The following is a 16,329-nucleotide window of genomic DNA, read 5'->3' on the forward strand; positions in this document are numbered from 1 at the left end:
TTCGTCTTTAAAAAAACTCTTATTATTTAGGAAACAATTGGACAAAAAGATGAATACTCTGTTTGACGTTATGGGGATTCCTTGACCGACCAGGTCATTGGAGCAATGTCACCATCGATATAAAGACAGGGAAACTCTAGTTTAGCAGGGAGGAGATGATAGCAGTCACAAAATAACCTCAATTTTTATTACCTACTTTTATATTTTTCGAAAATTTATGTGGTAAAATGGTTTGAATTTTTAAATTAAAAAAATTCTTTGAAATGTCTTTTTATGTAAAATTTATATTTGTTATTTATAATTACAAAGGTATTCTTTATGTTTTGTTTCAAACATTTTATAACCTGTTAAAAACTTAAATATGTATTTTTCTATTACTATTAAAAATTTTATATGTTTTTTCCCAGTTTTATACCTAATGCTGTTTTTATAAGATGAAAATTTACTTTAGATTTGTATGATAATGTATTATATTTTTTAATTACTTTGATATATAAATAAGTAGAGCAGGTAAGAAAATTATCATTTCGAGAAAATTTAACATAAATTTAATAAAAATTTGTTTTACAAAGAAAAATAAGGAATGGGAATGATAAGATAAAATAGGACATAAATTATAATCGATTAAAAAAGTTGAAGCAGCTGGTTTTTTTTGTAAACTTTACACTTTTTTTTACAAAAGATATAATATTTTGTATTTGTAAGTGTTACTGAAACAGATATATTATATGATTCTTACACCATATTTTCATGTTTTCTAAAAAAAATGTTTAACCTGCAGCGGGCTAAAATAAAGATACCCCTCATCCACTCCCTTTATCCCATTCCCTCCCCTCCTACTGGATGAACGAACTGACTAATAAACAAGTTTCATGTTAGCAAGCTAAATTAACGACAATATTTCTCCTGACATATTATCCACATATATTCTACATCCATTGTTACGGACTTATGGACAAAGTAAAATTTAAAGTAGTTACTTCCCCTCATTATAAATATTGCATAATGTACTCAAATATTGTTCTTATTATTCTTTATCAATATTAGATTTAACCTTTACCTCGTTGGTGTTTGTTCAAAACGGAATATTTTTAGTCGCGCCTTTACTTCAAAGGCAATACTAGCGGCAGCGCCCCTAGCACATATTCGAAGGGATATAGAAGGGCAGAAAAATAGCCTAAAACCATACCCCAACTTATTTATAAAAATGAAATAGCTTAAAATTATAACAGTACCTATAAAAAGCTTCACTGTAAAGAAGAACCATATCGGTTCAGCGGATAGCGAGATCCTTCGCTCCAGACAATAAAAAGCTTACTACTTTTATAATAGGATAGGTTATAATGTCTGTACTCACATTAGCAAATCTTTCCCAATGAAAATCAAAATTTATTTATTAGGTATTCAATTTAAAAAAACGACTTATCTGCTATTGTATTTTTTGTGGTTTTTTTTATCTTTGCTTTATTTACATGATATGATCGAATGTACTCAAAAATCATCTTAAATCAGCCAAAGTGCATCTTTTTAACATAATCACTTCTACCACCATGGCCTTTCTTTTTTAGCGCTGCTAATCTAAACTAAGTTTTCCGACGGTATGTCTGTCGTATTAGTTTTTCTCTACGCATAAAATCTCCATTCAACAGACCAATTCAAAACAAAATCTTTAACTTTGACCATTAAGTTATGTTCAAGTTAATTTAATCCTCCCTACTAGTAATATTTTTTCTAATAAAAAACGACTTTTGTATCTTTTAGTTGAGAAATTCTATCACTAGGGCTACGCCCCAAGAGGCCTCCAGGGAATCTTAGGGCAGGGGGAAAGTCGACTCCCAGCCACCCCACATTTGATTGTATACTAGTTTTTAAAAAAGTAAAAAAAATATAGGAGGTTCATTTATTTCTAGTGCGATTTTTCTTGGAAGGATGGTGGTACCCTCCCCAAAAATAGTCATAAACCATCCCAGGACCTATGAGAAGCTACATTGTAAAGGATAACCATAACGGTTCAGCGGTTAGTGAAATACTACGGTGCACACACACAGATTCTTTTACTTTATTATAAGGATTTACCTATCCCTGTATCTACTTAAAAATGGGTAGGGGGAGTTTCTAAAGATTTATTAAGGCAGTATTGCACATATGTTTAAGATATAAACTTTATGTTGTTACTAAGTTTTTTGTTGGAGTTTTTATCAGTACAGTTTTTTGTTATGCTTAACATAGTTTGTGTTTTTTTTATAGGAAGGGCTATGATGTGAAACTTATTAGTAATTTGTCTTTGAGTTACAAAAGAATAATAAGGAATGGTAATCTTATAATACAAAGTAGAACGATGTCTGTCTGTCCGTCTGTCTGTCTGTCCCTTAAGATCTCGGTAACCTCTGAACCGATCGGATTCTACTCTTCAGGGTATCTACCTATTGGTCCTGTGGTGGTTTTAAGCTATTTTCTTGGGGGGTGGGACACCCCCAACCCCCCCAAAAACCAAAAAATCCCCCCATTTTTTTTTTTTTCCATGAGATTTCCATGGTCCTTTACGATTTTCGCCATAATTTTTTTTATCACCTCTTGGGGCAAAGCCCCTAGAGGCTAGGGGCGAAGCCGCTAGTGGATTGATAAATCCTTATAATAAAGTAACATGATGTCTGTACCGAAGGATCTCCATATTTGCTGAACTAATATGGTTTCCCTTTAAAGGGTAGCTCCTCATAGGTCCTGGGAAGGTTTAGAGATAATTAAGGAGAGTACCAAAACCCTCCCAAGAGAAATCACCCTTGAAAAGATCCCCCCCCCCCCTACACCCCAAAAGTTTAATTTGAATAAAATTCTTTAACAAAATAAGTACAGCTGTTACAGAGTTTCTTTGGAAGACATATCCCTGCTTTGTTATTATCCTCTTAGAATTTTTTTTTCAATTTTGCGATAGCGAACTATGAACTCTGGCCGCAGCGCTCGGCTTCCTAGCCTGCCTAGCCGCAGCGCTCGGCCCCCTTGCCTGCCTAGCCACAGCGCTCGGCCCCCTTGCCTGCCTAGCCGCAGCGCTCGGCTACCTAGCCTAAAACCTAACCTAAAATAGTTGTTCGTCGTTGTCGGAGGAGGGGGGGGGGGTCCTCAAATTTTCAAAATACAAAAAAAAATTCTAAGAGGATAACGCCCCTGCTTTTTTTTACTTTGTATTTATCTTTAATTTACTGATCCCTTTATCCCTGATAATTTATCTATGCTGCTCTATCTTAGTAATGCTTTCATCCTTGTTGAATTAGCAATAATGTTATGAAATCTGTATTAGATAGATATGTTATAGTATTATTTAGTTTTTTGGTATTAGTTGTTTATTAGTAGCGAAGCTACTCTATTACTGTGGAATGTGGTGGATGTCCGTCTATCAAATTATACTTAACTTTCTAATTTCTATGGGATTTAATTTAATAGTCATAATTAAAATTCCTAAACCAACTAAACAAAAAAGACTTTACTGTTCTTTTTTTATCAATAACGATATTACCTAAATTGTCATTGCTGCGATATTCATAAACATAATGGCCTTGTTTTATAATAGTTTAGAATTTAGATTAATAAAATGAATAAGAAAAATCACAAAAAGTAATATAAATCACTTTAGAAAAAATTATTTTTACAAATTAATTTATTGTCAGAAAAAATTTCACAAACTGCAAAAAAATATACTTTATGTTATATAATTTAGTAATTTTAGTATATTTTTCAAATGTTTTTGTTAATTTATTAGTTAGTTTAATTTTTATACGTAATTTTATTTATTTCGTTTGTTAGTTTTAATTTATTCAAGAAATTTTTTTAATTGTTTAGATCTTTAGAACTAACTTTACCTAGAGTAGTGATGTTTTTTCTTAAATTATACTATTTGTTTTAAAGGAAAACAATTCAAAATCTTGTTATATTTCTATTTGATATAAAAATTGTAATTTTTATGTACTTATTACTCATACAATTTTGTATTTTATAACCTTTATACATTTTTATACCTTTAGTAATGCATTTAACTACTTAGAAAGTCAATATTTTTAGAACTTAGACAATTTTATACTTTTAGATATTTATAACATCGAATAAAATGGATGTAGAAATGAAAGATGCTGAGCCCTCAGCCTCTAGTGTCGAGCCGGAGCCTGAAAAGGTATTTTTCAAAGAAGGAGGCGACTTCACTTCCGTATACTTTTTATGCAAATAGGACACAATGGCAAATATATAAGTAGGGGGATTACACTGTTTACTAGGATATATAAGTTGGAAGGAATTTTAATGTTAGAGGGAGATTTGAAATCTGCATCGAATTTTAAGGATTTTTTATAAAATTCGTTTTTTGTAGAATTATTTATCTAAAAGCGAAAATACAATTTAAGTTCATAAATTTTGACCAATAGGATACTGGATAGGTGGATTGGAAACTACCTGCGCTCTAATTGGTTGAATGATATGCGACACTTAAGCTTCTTTAATCAGAGCGAAGATAATTTTCAATTCACCAATCACAGATGTCAAAATTAATTAACTTAAATTGTATTTCCGCTTTTAGATAAAGAATTATACAAAAAACGAATTTTATAAAAAAAAAATCCTTAAAATTTGATGCAGATTTCAAATCTCCCTCTAACATTAAAATTCTTTCCAACTTATATATCTTACTGTTTACTGAATAGTGATTTAAGTGAAGCTTAGGGGAAATCAATTCAGTGTTTCAGAGATCTTAATAAATTCAATATATTAACGGCTACGTCCCTGGAGGTCTCTTGGGGCACTTGAGTTGGGGGGGGGGGGGAAGTCGCACCCTCCCCCACACTTTCTGTTTTAGGAGGGTGGTAGTACCCTCCCTCCAAAAAGTTATGAGAAACTACACTGTAAAACAGAAACATGTTGGTTAAGCGGTTAGCAAGATCGGTATAGACAGACAGACTTGGATCCTGTTACTTTTTATATAAGGACACATTAATGTAATATTATTTTATTTTACAATTTTGCAATGGTTTTATGTATTCTTGTTTAGATTATCGCCGACAGCGGAGTGGCTGCCACTGTTTCAGTTTCCCTACATCCATTGGTTATTATGAATATTTCAGAACATTGGACAAGGTACTTTATTAATCTAATCTAATTAATTTGGGATATCTTTTAGGGAATGACACGTCCCTATGCTAAATGGCTTAAAGCCAGTCTAGCCTTAGGCTGATACTAACAGCTCTAACCAACATTTCATGGCTTGTCATTAGAAGGATTTTACCCCCCCCCCCCCCCCCTCCCATCTTACCAATCTTGTTTTAAAGGAGAAAATAATTTTAGAAGTTGGATAAATTTCCGGTTTGTTGTTTTACTTGGGGGCTTGGTAGATATACCATCTCTCAAAATACATCTCAAGATATTGATTTAACCCCTTACAGTCGGGCCCCTTGCCGCACCTTAATCGGTCGGGGGGGGGGGCGTTCAACGCCCCCCCCCCCTTATTATCTCAGTTCCTATTAGAGCTAGAGGGCTAAATTTTTTTGTGCAAGTCCATGGTTTGATAATGAATTTCCGACCTTTTATAAGTCTAAGTAAATTTTCGCTTCCTTCACCCTTATATTTAACAACCTTTGTTTTTAGGTCTTTTTTTACTTAAAAATTTCAAACGGCTGTAACTTTCTTATTTTTGAAGCTAGAAGAAAATTTTTTTTCCAGAAAATGTTTATTTTTATGTAAATTTTACATTAGAAATATCAAATATAAGTTTCAGCGGCCGCAGCTGTACTTGGCAGCTGCCAGCCGCCGCAGTCGGCGGGAAAACGGCGGCGGATCTTCATGAAATTTTAATACGTTATGTAGACATGTAAGAAAAGCTTAAGTTTAAAATTTGAAGTCTCTAAGTCAAAAATTACGGCCACAGAAGCCTTTTAAAGATTTCTGGAGACCTGGAGGATCAGGACCTGCAGGATCATACCTGGAACCTGAAAGTGACTTGAACACCTGTATTTTATATAAGGATGTACTACTAGAGGATTTTTTAGTATTTTGGTATAATTAAATGTTTTTTTTTAGTCAAAAATATATTTTTGCTCTTTACCTGGATGACCCTGCCAGGTTTGCTGGCATTCTGTGCCCGCCAGGATGGAGATATTCAAAAAATTCCAACTCTCAGTTATGTGTCATACCCATACTTAAAAAGTCAAGCAGTTTGGGCTCTTTATCTTTCACACACAGAAAATGAGATAGAAAAAACCGGATGGGGGGGCGTTCAACGCCTCCCCCCCCCCCCCCGACCGTTAAGGGTTAAGAAGGAGAACCTTATCGGCCAAGTGGTTAGCGTGTTAGATGTCCTGGTAAAGTCAAACATTTTAACGCCACAATTATTTTAGAACCCGAGCACAAATGGGCAAACCACAGAACGTTTACGGAGCCCTCATTGGAAAACAGGCAAGTATTTATACCTCTGACTTTTTCTTCAGTTAAAGTGATCCTTTTTAGCCAAATTATTTTAGAAAAGTTACTCAGTTAAGTCTTTAGTAGCCTAATAAATCGTGTATTTTATTATTTGAGAAAAAAATAGTAAACCCAATTTTTAGCAGCTATCTTCAATAAATCATTTAGCAAGAAATTCTGTCTTATCGTAGACAATTATAAAAGCTGTTCATGAATTTAAAAATATTTTTGTTTTGTTTTAGGCTGGCAGAGATATTGAAGTAATGAACAGCTTCGAACTCGAGACTGCAATTATTGATGGAAAGGTGAGTGAGTGACGAGGTTTGTAGTGTATAGAGTAGCTACTTTATAATTTTGGTAATAAATACTGATTATATTGATATAGTATAGTTTTTTCATTTGATATAGTTCTTTATTTTAAGCAATTTTTAAAAGTTCATTTAATAGTATTGAATTAAAACACTAGAAAATAATTTCGAGCCGTTCTATGCAGTAATTGGATGTCTATCTTCAAAATTAGTAGGATGTACATGTGTCTGGTTATTCCCTTCAATTCAATTTTCATGTCTTGACAATTTTTTTATCTGACTTCATTTTTTTGCTGAAATTAACAGAAGATAATTTCTAGTATGATTTCGAAACTGATTAATATCCACTGGATTAGAACTGGTTATCATTCATACAGAAAAATCATGTATCTTATCGTATTATACGATAACGCAGTTTTCTACCAATAATAAAATAAGAATCGTATTATTTATATCGGCTTTTTTAGCCCGGTCTTCAGTCCCTCAGGGTCAACAAATCTGGAATTAATCTTATATTTTTTATTTACCATCCACGGAAAACTGTCTTTAATATGATGCGACAAATACCTAAATATTCTAGAGTTTGTATGTCTATAGATTTAGACAAATGGACATTTATCTTTTTTTCATTTCTAAAAGTCATCAGTTTTGATGAAAACTAATCTTGTTCCAATTTAGGTTGTTATTTTGAGAGAGTATTATGATCATAAAGAAGAACAATTCAAACAGGTTGGTCCTACATTTTTAAAAGCGAAGCTTTTCTATAATTAGGGTCGATCCGTCCGTCCGTCCGTCACGGATAGCTTTTTTCGTTAATTTAGACATGTTAGAATTGTCCTATTGATTTTTAATTTTGCATGGTGATTCCTTTAGTAGTTAGGTACGATTTAGAAAGCGTAGCAACTCTATAATCATTACCAAAATGTCCGTACGTCCATTTTAAACATGTTGATTTTTTTTTACTTTTTTAAATAGCTTTTTCGTTAATTTAGGCATGTTAGAATTGTCCTATCGATTTCAAATTTTGCAATGTGATTTCTGTAATAGTTAGGTACGAGTTAGAAAGCGTAGCAACTCTATAATCATTACCAGAATGTCCGTACGTTCATTTTAAACATGTTAATTTTTTACATTTTTAACAACAAATTTGTATGTGACATAATTATCCTATTGGTCTGATTTTTGGTATACTGATTCCTGGGACAACAAAGTACAATAGTATAAGCGAAGCAACTCTATAATCAAGTCCTAAAAATATAAGTATGTCCATAATCATTATCCTGTATCAAGCAGTTTTTCAACAAATTTACTTACAATTTTGCTTTGACTCTTATACATTCGCATTCTGATTATTCAGTTCTATCATTATACAAGTGTTAATGTCCGTTTGTCCTACCGTTTCAGAGCTTCGCTTTTACGGATGTTGTCATCCTTGTTAAGATACAAATTAACAGATGTCTTAGTCCCTAACTGTTGGTAGCAAAGATATTCAATGATTCTAAATGGCATTGACCTCTACTTGAAAATGTTACTTTTTGGTTGCTATTGAAGATGGGTTTAAATAAAATTTTAGCAAAATTTTAATACTTTTCGATGAAGTTTTGATGTTTTATTTTCGACTGATATTAAAGATAAGTGTAGTAATTAAGGGGGGTTGGGTAGGATTTTGGCCACCCCAGTAACTTAGCTTTGGGTTTTATAATAAGGCTAATTTTTTTCTTACCTGTCCCCAAAATAGTTAAAAAGATAACCTTCCCAGGACCCATGAGAAACTTCACTGTAAAAAAAAGAAAGTCAAAAAACATATTCTATTTCTTTTTTTTTCGCTAGGTATTCTCAGACATGGATTTTCTTGGCTGGTATTCCACCGGAGAGAAACCAGGAGCATCAGAACTTTATGTTCACAAACAGATTATGCAGATCAATGAATCTCCTCTTTTCCTACAAATGTCACCAGGTATGATTGAAAGTGGCTGTCTGTATGTTAGTTCGTCCGTCATTGTGACTGTCTGTCTGTCCGTCCGTCAGTGTTTCTGTCCGCCCGTCCATTGTTCGTCAGTTGATCACAAATCGAAATCATGCTTATCAATGAATCTCCTCTTTTTCTACAAATATCGCCAGGTTAGATTAAAAGTGCTGTCTGTCTGTACGTTAGAGTTTTTGTCTGTTCGTTGGTGTCTGTTTGTCCGTACGTCAGTGTGTCTGTCCGTCCGTCAGTGTCTGTATGTCTGTCTATCAGTGTGTCTGTCCATCCGTCAGCGTGTCTATCTGTCAATGTTACTGTCCGTCTGTCGATTGATTACAAATTGAAATCATGCAGATAAATGAATTTATTTTTTCCTACATTTATCTTCAGTTACTATATTTGTCTGTTTGTCAATCACTCCTTCTGTTTTCTAGTCCGTACAGAATAAAAATTAAAATTTCTTTATTCTGTCTGTGTGTCATAAAGTCCTCTCGTCTTTCTGTCATCTGCAAATTATGCAAAAAAAAAACTGCTACTCTACCCTGATGAACATCTCATTTAATTTGTCCCAGAGAGAGAGTGGAAAATGGGCTGTTTATTTATTACACTAGTCTCCAAAGTTTTATGATAATGATTTCTTATTCGTTGGGGATGTACATTAATATATTAATTAATCGGCTATTGTCTTATCCCTTTAGATCCCTGAATTTGTCAACTTAATTTGATGACCAACGGCAAATAATACATATTTGTACATTTTATATTATTAAGGTGGTGGAAACTGTACAGAGTTGCCTGTTTACCTGTACGAGTCTGTTATTGATATGATTGAAGGGCAGGCAAGAATTTTGTTTGTCAAACTGCCCTACACACTCGCAACAGAAGAAGCTGAGAGAATAGGTTTGGACCACGTGGCACGTATTGTTTCCGGCGGAGAATCTAGCAGCAGCAAAACAGCTGATCAGCTAACAGCTCAACACTCGGCCATCAAAATGTTGGCAGGAAGAGTCAAACTTATTCTTCAGTATGTCCAGGTACATTATGGTTTTTGCAGATTTATGTTTGTCAGCTGTTTTTGTACCAAACAGCTGAAAATGATAAAGTGCAATACTCTTAAATCAAAGTGTCGGCGAGAAAATGAGAAAATTGGTTTTGATTTGGTAATAGGATTTTCCCTTACAGTATTTGGGAGCATTCCCTTTTTTGAAGGGGGAGGTAAGGTTGTTATCTGTAACTTTCCTTAGGGGTAAGGGAATGGATTATTACTTTTATCTTTTCACGTTTTCTAATAAAGTAAAACTCGCAGCGGGCTAAAATAACGAATCCTCCTTCCACCCCCTCCCCACCTATTGGAGGTATGAACGGACCAATAATTTATTTCCATGTTAGCGACCTAAATTGACGAAAATTTTTCTCCTGTCATAATATCCCTATTCAACATCCATTGGTTTGGGGTATCTTGTTAGAAAATAGCCATAAACCTGCCTTGAACTTGTATTGAAACAGTAAACTATTAAGGCTGTTGAGAAAGGAGAAGTCCCTAAGAATCATGAGATTCTTCGCCAGATAAAATCCTTGTCCCACCGTCTACCTGTCCTACAGTCTGACAGATTCAATCCAGAATTCCTAACACAGGTATAGTTTATCTTTATCTAATGTTAATGCCTAAGGAATTATGTTAAGATATATCAAGTACTAATAAACTAAAAATCATAATCAATGCGGGTTTCAGTATGTAATTGTATGCTGATTAACAGCCACTTAGAGATATATAATCTAAAGAAATATATTTAGTCTCAAAAAAATATACCAAAAGAAAAAAATTAAGGTACAATAAAAAATCTTTAGATGCTCTATCCCCTTCATAATTACCATGAACAATCATTAACAAACAAAATACAGCCGAAAATTAAGTCTTTAAATAGATTAGTCAACAGATTCTTAACAAAACATAGAATACCTAGTTAAGATTATTATTTCATTATTATTCAAATTTAAATGTTTGTAGCTTGTCTGATTTGTTAAGGATGTTATCATCCTTGTTTTTTTTGAAAAAAAAATAATCTTAATATTAATGTAAAACACTAGAGGTGGAAGGGGTAAAATAACTGTATCTCCCCATTAATGACCTTGTGCCGACTCTCAATTGGGTCTTTAAAAATCAACTAATAATGTCGGGAATATTAAAACAGCTAAGTATCAGAAAACATTTTGCTAGCAGACGAAAAATGTCATTGGAAAAGTAGGGCAGGTAGTTATCTGTATAATACTATACTATGATCTATACTACAAATCTGTTATATTAATGTTTATAATTTCAGTGTAATGATGTTGCGCTGATGACCTTACTGGGAACTGTCATGAAGTCCGCCAACAATTTGAACCAGTTTGTCAACAAGTTCTCTGTCAGCTACCAAAGGCAGGGCGGTAGGAGGATGAGAGGACTTTTCTTGTAAAAGATTAATATTTTTTGGGAGTGAAGAGGTTATGGGGGGGGGGGATTGCATTAAGGTTCTTTGTGAATTTTAAAAAAAGATTATAGTATTATCAAGACATATTTAAATTTTTGTATATTTTAACTTTTAATAGTATATCTAATCTAAGGGAATAGGAGATGATTTATTTACTTCTTGAATTTTTTATTGTATATTGGAAATGTTCACAACCTTTCATTGGAAAAGAAATTGAATATTTTTTTAGGGCATTTTATAATTTTGAAAAATCAAGTTTTTAACAGTAAACTTCCAAGTTTACATTGGTGATGTACTCTTTATGTACTGTGTACGCGACAGTACATGTACTGTGATGTATTATGTAATAATTTCAGAATAATTAAAAATGGGAGACGATGAGTTATCCGCAATCAGAGCCAAAAGAATGGCAGAATTACAAGCCATGGTGAGAAATTACTTTGCTACTCTCTCTATAAGTCGTGTATTGGTCATTTTTGTTTGTTTGCTGGCAAAATACTATTTTAATGGCAATCTAGAAGTATATTTGACATGTATTTCATAAGGCAGGTGTATTTTTGCCAGTCATTGGTGTATCTTAACACAGTAAAATAACATGTTAGATGTAAATTTGCCATCATTTTAATTTTATTGTCATTTACACAACTAAAATTCCGTTTTCCATAAACACATACTTTTTGAATTACACTGGTCTAAATACATCTACTTTACTTTTGCCGGATGTGTAATATGTAGTCATCCTACTGTTGTATTGACTTTTTTTGCGTCTTAATTAAGCGTAATTTTAACTTATCCTAGGAATATCTACTTTTTTACCGAACAGCTACTTTTTAGTAGAACGTAATCGTTCTTGTTTTTAGCAGGGCGGCGGAGGAGGAGGGGCTGGAGGTGGCGACAGACAAAAACAAATGGAGGAGAGACAAGCTCAAATGAATGAAATGAAAAACAGTATTCTTAGTCAGGTACAGATTAATTTATCTTTCATTGGCCCATCCCTGTATGAACAAATAGTTGCCACCTTCCTAGAGGTGGGGGGAAGTCGCCCTGTTTAATAAGAAAACCGGGAGGGTGGTGGTACCCAACCCCAAAATAGTTTTAAACCTTCCCAGGACCTATATGAAGCTACACTGCAAAGGAGAACCATATCGGTTAAGTCACAAACATACACACAGACAGATACCCTATTGTTTGATTTTAAGGATTATATGAAAATTTATTGTATAAGATAAATATATCCTTTTTTTGCTCGTATGAAATCGTAGAAAATAATCTAAATGGATCAGTTTTCAATGTATAGTTGACAGGAAATTATGTTTTTTGAAGAAAATACAATGTAATGCATTTGCTATTTTAATTTTTATCAATTGGATGTTTAGATTCAAAGATGTAAAATGGGTCTATTATTACTTGGATCTTACACCAGATTTTTATGTTCTCTTATCCTCTCCTACTGGATAAACGAACTGACCAATAAAATTGACGACAATTTTTTTCCTTTAATAGTACCCATGTACCCATCTATATCTATATATTTTTAGTAGCGAAGCTACTCTATAATTCACTTTGTCCGTCAGTCCGTCAGTCAGTCCGTCAGTCAGTCCGTCAGTCCGTAACGCTATGGGGGAAATGGGATTTACTCAGCTCCTATAAAAGATAGAATGCTGAAATTTTTTGACAACATTCCCATCCTTAAGGAGCACAATTGACTATAAAACATCATTGGCGTTCGGACCGATTTTTAGCAGGTTTTAGGCTATTTTTATATTTTTCACATTTTTCTCCATATCTTCAGTGTTTATTTTCGATTTTCAAAAAATTTTCAGTTACAGATATCAAAATTAAATTTCCCGTCGTTTAAAGGAACAACCATGAAGGCCAGACTGCCTTTTCAGCAGGTTTTAGGCTATTTTTATATTTTTCACATTTTTCTCCATATCTTCAGTGTTTATGGTCCGATTTTAAAAATTTTTTCAGTTATAGATATCAAAATTAAATTTTCCGTCTTTTGAAGAAAACAACCATGACGGCCAGACTGCCTTTTTAGCAGGTTTTAGGCTGTTTTTTATATATTTAACATTTTTCTCCATATCTTCAGTGTTTATAGTCTGATTTTCAAAAGTTTTCAGTTATATATATCAAAATTAAATTTCCCGTCTTTTAAACAAAATAACCATGACGGCCAGACTGCCTTTTTAGCAGGTTTTAGGCTATTTTTATATATTTAACACTTTTTTCCATATCTTCAGTGTATATGGTACGATTTTCCAAATTTTTTAAGTTAAGGATTTAAAATTAAATTTTTGTCGTTTTAATAAAACAACCATGACGGCCAGACTGCCTTTTATCAGGTTTTTGGCTATTTTTATATGTTTTACATATTTCCCCATATCTTTGTATATTTTGATGCAATTTTCAAACTTTTATGGGATATCTGTATCAAAATAATTTTTCCCATTGTTATGAGCATCTTTAATATAATTTACTTTGACCATCGTCATCATGCAAAATAAAACAAGGTTTCATGTTTATTTTATCCAATAAATCTATTCTATATTTTAGTAAAAACCTTTTAAATCTACGTATTCCAATCGACGATTTTTTGTGCTTCGCTACTTATGGATGTTGTCATCCTTGTTGATATATATATCGGAGAAAAATTCTAAGGTTATTATGTTTTTCAGATATTAGACCAAGAGGCCAGAGCCCGTCTAAACACACTAATGATTGCTAAACCAGAAAAGGGAAGACAGGTACACAGGTTTTCATTTTTAGGCAGGGGTGTATATTCTGCACAAGATTTATTTTTTTCCCCTGCTACAAAATTTTTTTTTATTTTTCTTCCCCCCCTAGTTTTTTCTCACCAAGTAGGGGGAAAATGGAAAAATATTTAAAGAACTCTATATTTTATTTATTTTATCCCTCCTACCACACATTTTTTAAAGTTTTTTTTCACCAAGGAGGGGGGGAAATGGAAAAAATGTTTTCAGTTTTCTTAATTTTTTCATTTTTTTTCCCTCCAACCACTTATTTTTTAATCCCCCCCCCCCCCCCCTGAGCAGGGGATCCCATGTAGAATATACACCCCTGTTTTTAGGAGCAAAGCTAATCTATAATTAACTTTGTTTGTCAGTCAGTCAGTACGTAACACACTGTTATTTTCTCGGCTGCTATTGAAGATAGGCAGCTGAAATTTTCTGTGAAGATTCCTATGACTTGTGCGCAACTAGTCTATACATTGTTTTGTACGTCAGTCTGTCAGGCATAAACCTTAAGATTGCGTGATTTTCTTTCAATATTAAAATATTATTTTCTTTGGTTTGACAACTAAACATCTGCTCTATAACTCACTTTGTCCGTTTGTCCATTCCATAATTTTTGTGCTGCGCTACTTATGGATGTTGTCATCCTTGTTACTTTATTTTTTATTTTAGGTTGAATTTCGAATATTCGCTAATTTTGCCCTATTAACAAAATTGACGTAAAACTAATATGAAAAAAAAAATATTTTAGTGAAATATTTTGTTTAGATGAAAATTTGCAATTAACATTAGAATATAGGTTTTTTGTAGGGAAAAAATATTGAAATTAGGATAACTAGCTATTATCAATAAAAATACTAAAATATGTAGCTAGACTTAAAAATAATAATACATGGTTGAAATCACTGATTTTCCGTCTCTTGACCTGAGTTAATTTCAAATTCGAAAAATATTAAGTTTTTATTTACTAATATTACTTAGCTGTTATTATCTAAACAGGCAGAAAACTTCTATGATTATTATTAATTTAGGTTGAGGCTATGTTGTGTCAGATGGCTCAAACTGGACAACTGGGTAGCAAGCTTGGTGAACAAGATTTAAAGGTTAGTTCAAAATAGGATATAATATACGTGGATAAATTAACAGGGGCAAATTTGTCGTCAATTTAGGTTGCTAATATGGACATCATTTATTTGCCAGTTTGTTCATCTAGTAGGATTTTAGGGGGGAGGTTATAGGGAATAAATGTGGAGGTATCGTTATTTTAGCCTGCTGTGAGAATCTCTTTGTTAGAGTACATGAAAATATGGTGCAACATCCAAGTAATATACCTAACGATTAAAATGGGGTTAACATTTCTCCCCCATTAAATTCACCTTAAAATAATATGATATTTACGGTTCCAGGACAAACGTCGGAGTTATCAAACTATTATTTTCTAATATATTAAGTTAATAAAGTATTTCTATACAGGTTAGGATATAAATATACAAATAAGCCCCCTGCAGGGGTTAAGCATTTAAAAAAATTCTATAAGATGGTTTTAAATAGGTTAGGTTAAGGGCCACTCAGACGTTTGTCCTAGGACCCTATTTACCACTAGATACTTAACTTACCTCTCTGTTTTCCTGCAGGAGCTGTTAGAAAGATTTAATGCCGGAAGTGCCTCCAACACCAAGGTCAAGTTTGACCGCAGACGCGCAGCTCTGGACAGCGATGATGAAGACTAACCGTCCTCTCTCAACCTTCCTACACTTATATACACTCTGGTGTTCTTTGTTATTACGCGGCATTGTTGCGCACAAAGTTTGGCGCGTTTTTCTTTGTTAAAATGTTGCAAAACTTTTGGCGCGCTTTTTCGTTGTTGCTATATTAGCGCATATAACCATACATATTAATATTTCCATATTATTTCATGATGCTCTTTATTGAATTATCAATATTGTAATACTTTATTAGAATTAAGTTTCTTTTTAATTTGCTGTGCATATTTCATTTTTGTATCTTATCATACATACTTAATTTTGTGGTAAAATAATGATAAGAATTTTCCTTTTTTTCTTAATATGCATATCTTATTTTTTTAATCAAACCGTGATTTTTAAAAAATGTGCTAATGTATTAAATTGTAATCAAATCAAGCTTATCTTTAGAGTTGTATTAAAATTAGAGCTAGGCAAAATTTTTGATAATACTTCTTTTATACAATGCAGATTGCTGTGACTTATACCTATTAATAATAAATATCCTTTTTTAAAGTTGGTGGTAAATGGTTGATTTTTTATTAAAGTGTTCATTTTGTACTTTAAAAACTCAGCAACCATTTACTTCTTACTTACCTTTTTTACATGCTCATAATTGAAGACATTGTTTCAGATTTCATTCAGACT

At 32.9% G+C, this 16,329-nt stretch overlaps 3 protein-coding genes across 4 annotated transcripts in view; all 3 read left to right on the plus strand.

The window, feature by feature from the left end:
- The window catches only part of LOC145331957 (uncharacterized), a 40,821-nt gene extending 36,742 nt beyond the window's left edge, over positions 1–4,079 (plus strand). Inside the window, exon 18 of the mRNA XM_080176829.1 lies at positions 31–4,079. Coding sequence (XP_080032955.1) covers positions 31–85 — 55 coding nt within the window. The 3' untranslated portion in view covers positions 86–4,079. The remainder of the gene's footprint in view (positions 1–30) is intronic.
- On the plus strand, positions 4,031–11,548 carry CSN6 (COP9 signalosome subunit 6). Its single transcript, XM_080176834.1, has 9 exons — positions 4,031–4,162; positions 5,030–5,115; positions 6,372–6,429; positions 6,678–6,740; positions 7,422–7,472; positions 8,574–8,700; positions 9,481–9,743; positions 10,228–10,344; positions 11,031–11,548. The coding sequence occupies exons 1-9, from the start codon at positions 4,100–4,102 to the stop codon at positions 11,163–11,165; spliced, it is 963 nt and encodes a 320-aa protein (XP_080032960.1). The 5' UTR covers positions 4,031–4,099; the 3' UTR covers positions 11,166–11,548.
- Positions 11,511–16,316, plus strand: PDCD-5 (programmed cell death 5). Of its 2 annotated transcripts, none has more exons than XM_080176838.1 (5): positions 11,511–11,607; positions 12,041–12,142; positions 13,862–13,930; positions 14,971–15,042; positions 15,574–16,316. In XM_080176838.1, the coding sequence occupies exons 1-5, from the start codon at positions 11,548–11,550 to the stop codon at positions 15,667–15,669; spliced, it is 399 nt and encodes a 132-aa protein (XP_080032964.1). In that variant the 5' UTR covers positions 11,511–11,547; the 3' UTR covers positions 15,670–16,316. The 2 variants fall into 2 exon arrangements, with proteins under 2 accessions (XP_080032964.1, XP_080032965.1); XM_080176839.1 differs by having other exon boundaries at positions 11,535–11,607; positions 12,044–12,142.
- The last annotated feature ends 13 nt before the right edge of the window (positions 16,317–16,329 follow it).

The sequence above is a fragment of the Acartia tonsa genome, chromosome 11 (genome assembly GCF_053477335.1).
Source record: "Acartia tonsa isolate MP-2025a chromosome 11, ASM5347733v1, whole genome shotgun sequence".
NCBI lineage: Eukaryota > Metazoa > Arthropoda > Copepoda > Calanoida > Acartiidae > Acartia > Acartia tonsa.

Bases quoted from the DNA above. Each gene is read 5' to 3' on its own strand.
- PDCD-5 (XM_080176838.1), top strand. From the start codon at position 11,548: ATGGGAGACGATGAGTTATCCGCAATCAGAGCCAAAAGAATGGCAGAA. The intron at 12,143-13,861 runs GTACAGATTAAT...TATGTTTTTCAG, and splicing joins AAAACAGTATTCTTAGTCAG to ATATTAGACCAAGAGGCCAG. The intron at 13,931-14,970 runs GTACACAGGTTT...TTATTAATTTAG, and splicing joins AACCAGAAAAGGGAAGACAG to GTTGAGGCTATGTTGTGTCA.
- CSN6 (XM_080176834.1), top strand. From the start codon at position 4,100: ATGGATGTAGAAATGAAAGATGCTGAGCCCTCAGCCTCTAGTGTCGAG. The intron at 4,163-5,029 runs GTATTTTTCAAA...ATTCTTGTTTAG, and splicing joins TCGAGCCGGAGCCTGAAAAG to ATTATCGCCGACAGCGGAGT. The intron at 10,345-11,030 runs GTATAGTTTATC...TTATAATTTCAG, and splicing joins ATCCAGAATTCCTAACACAG to TGTAATGATGTTGCGCTGAT.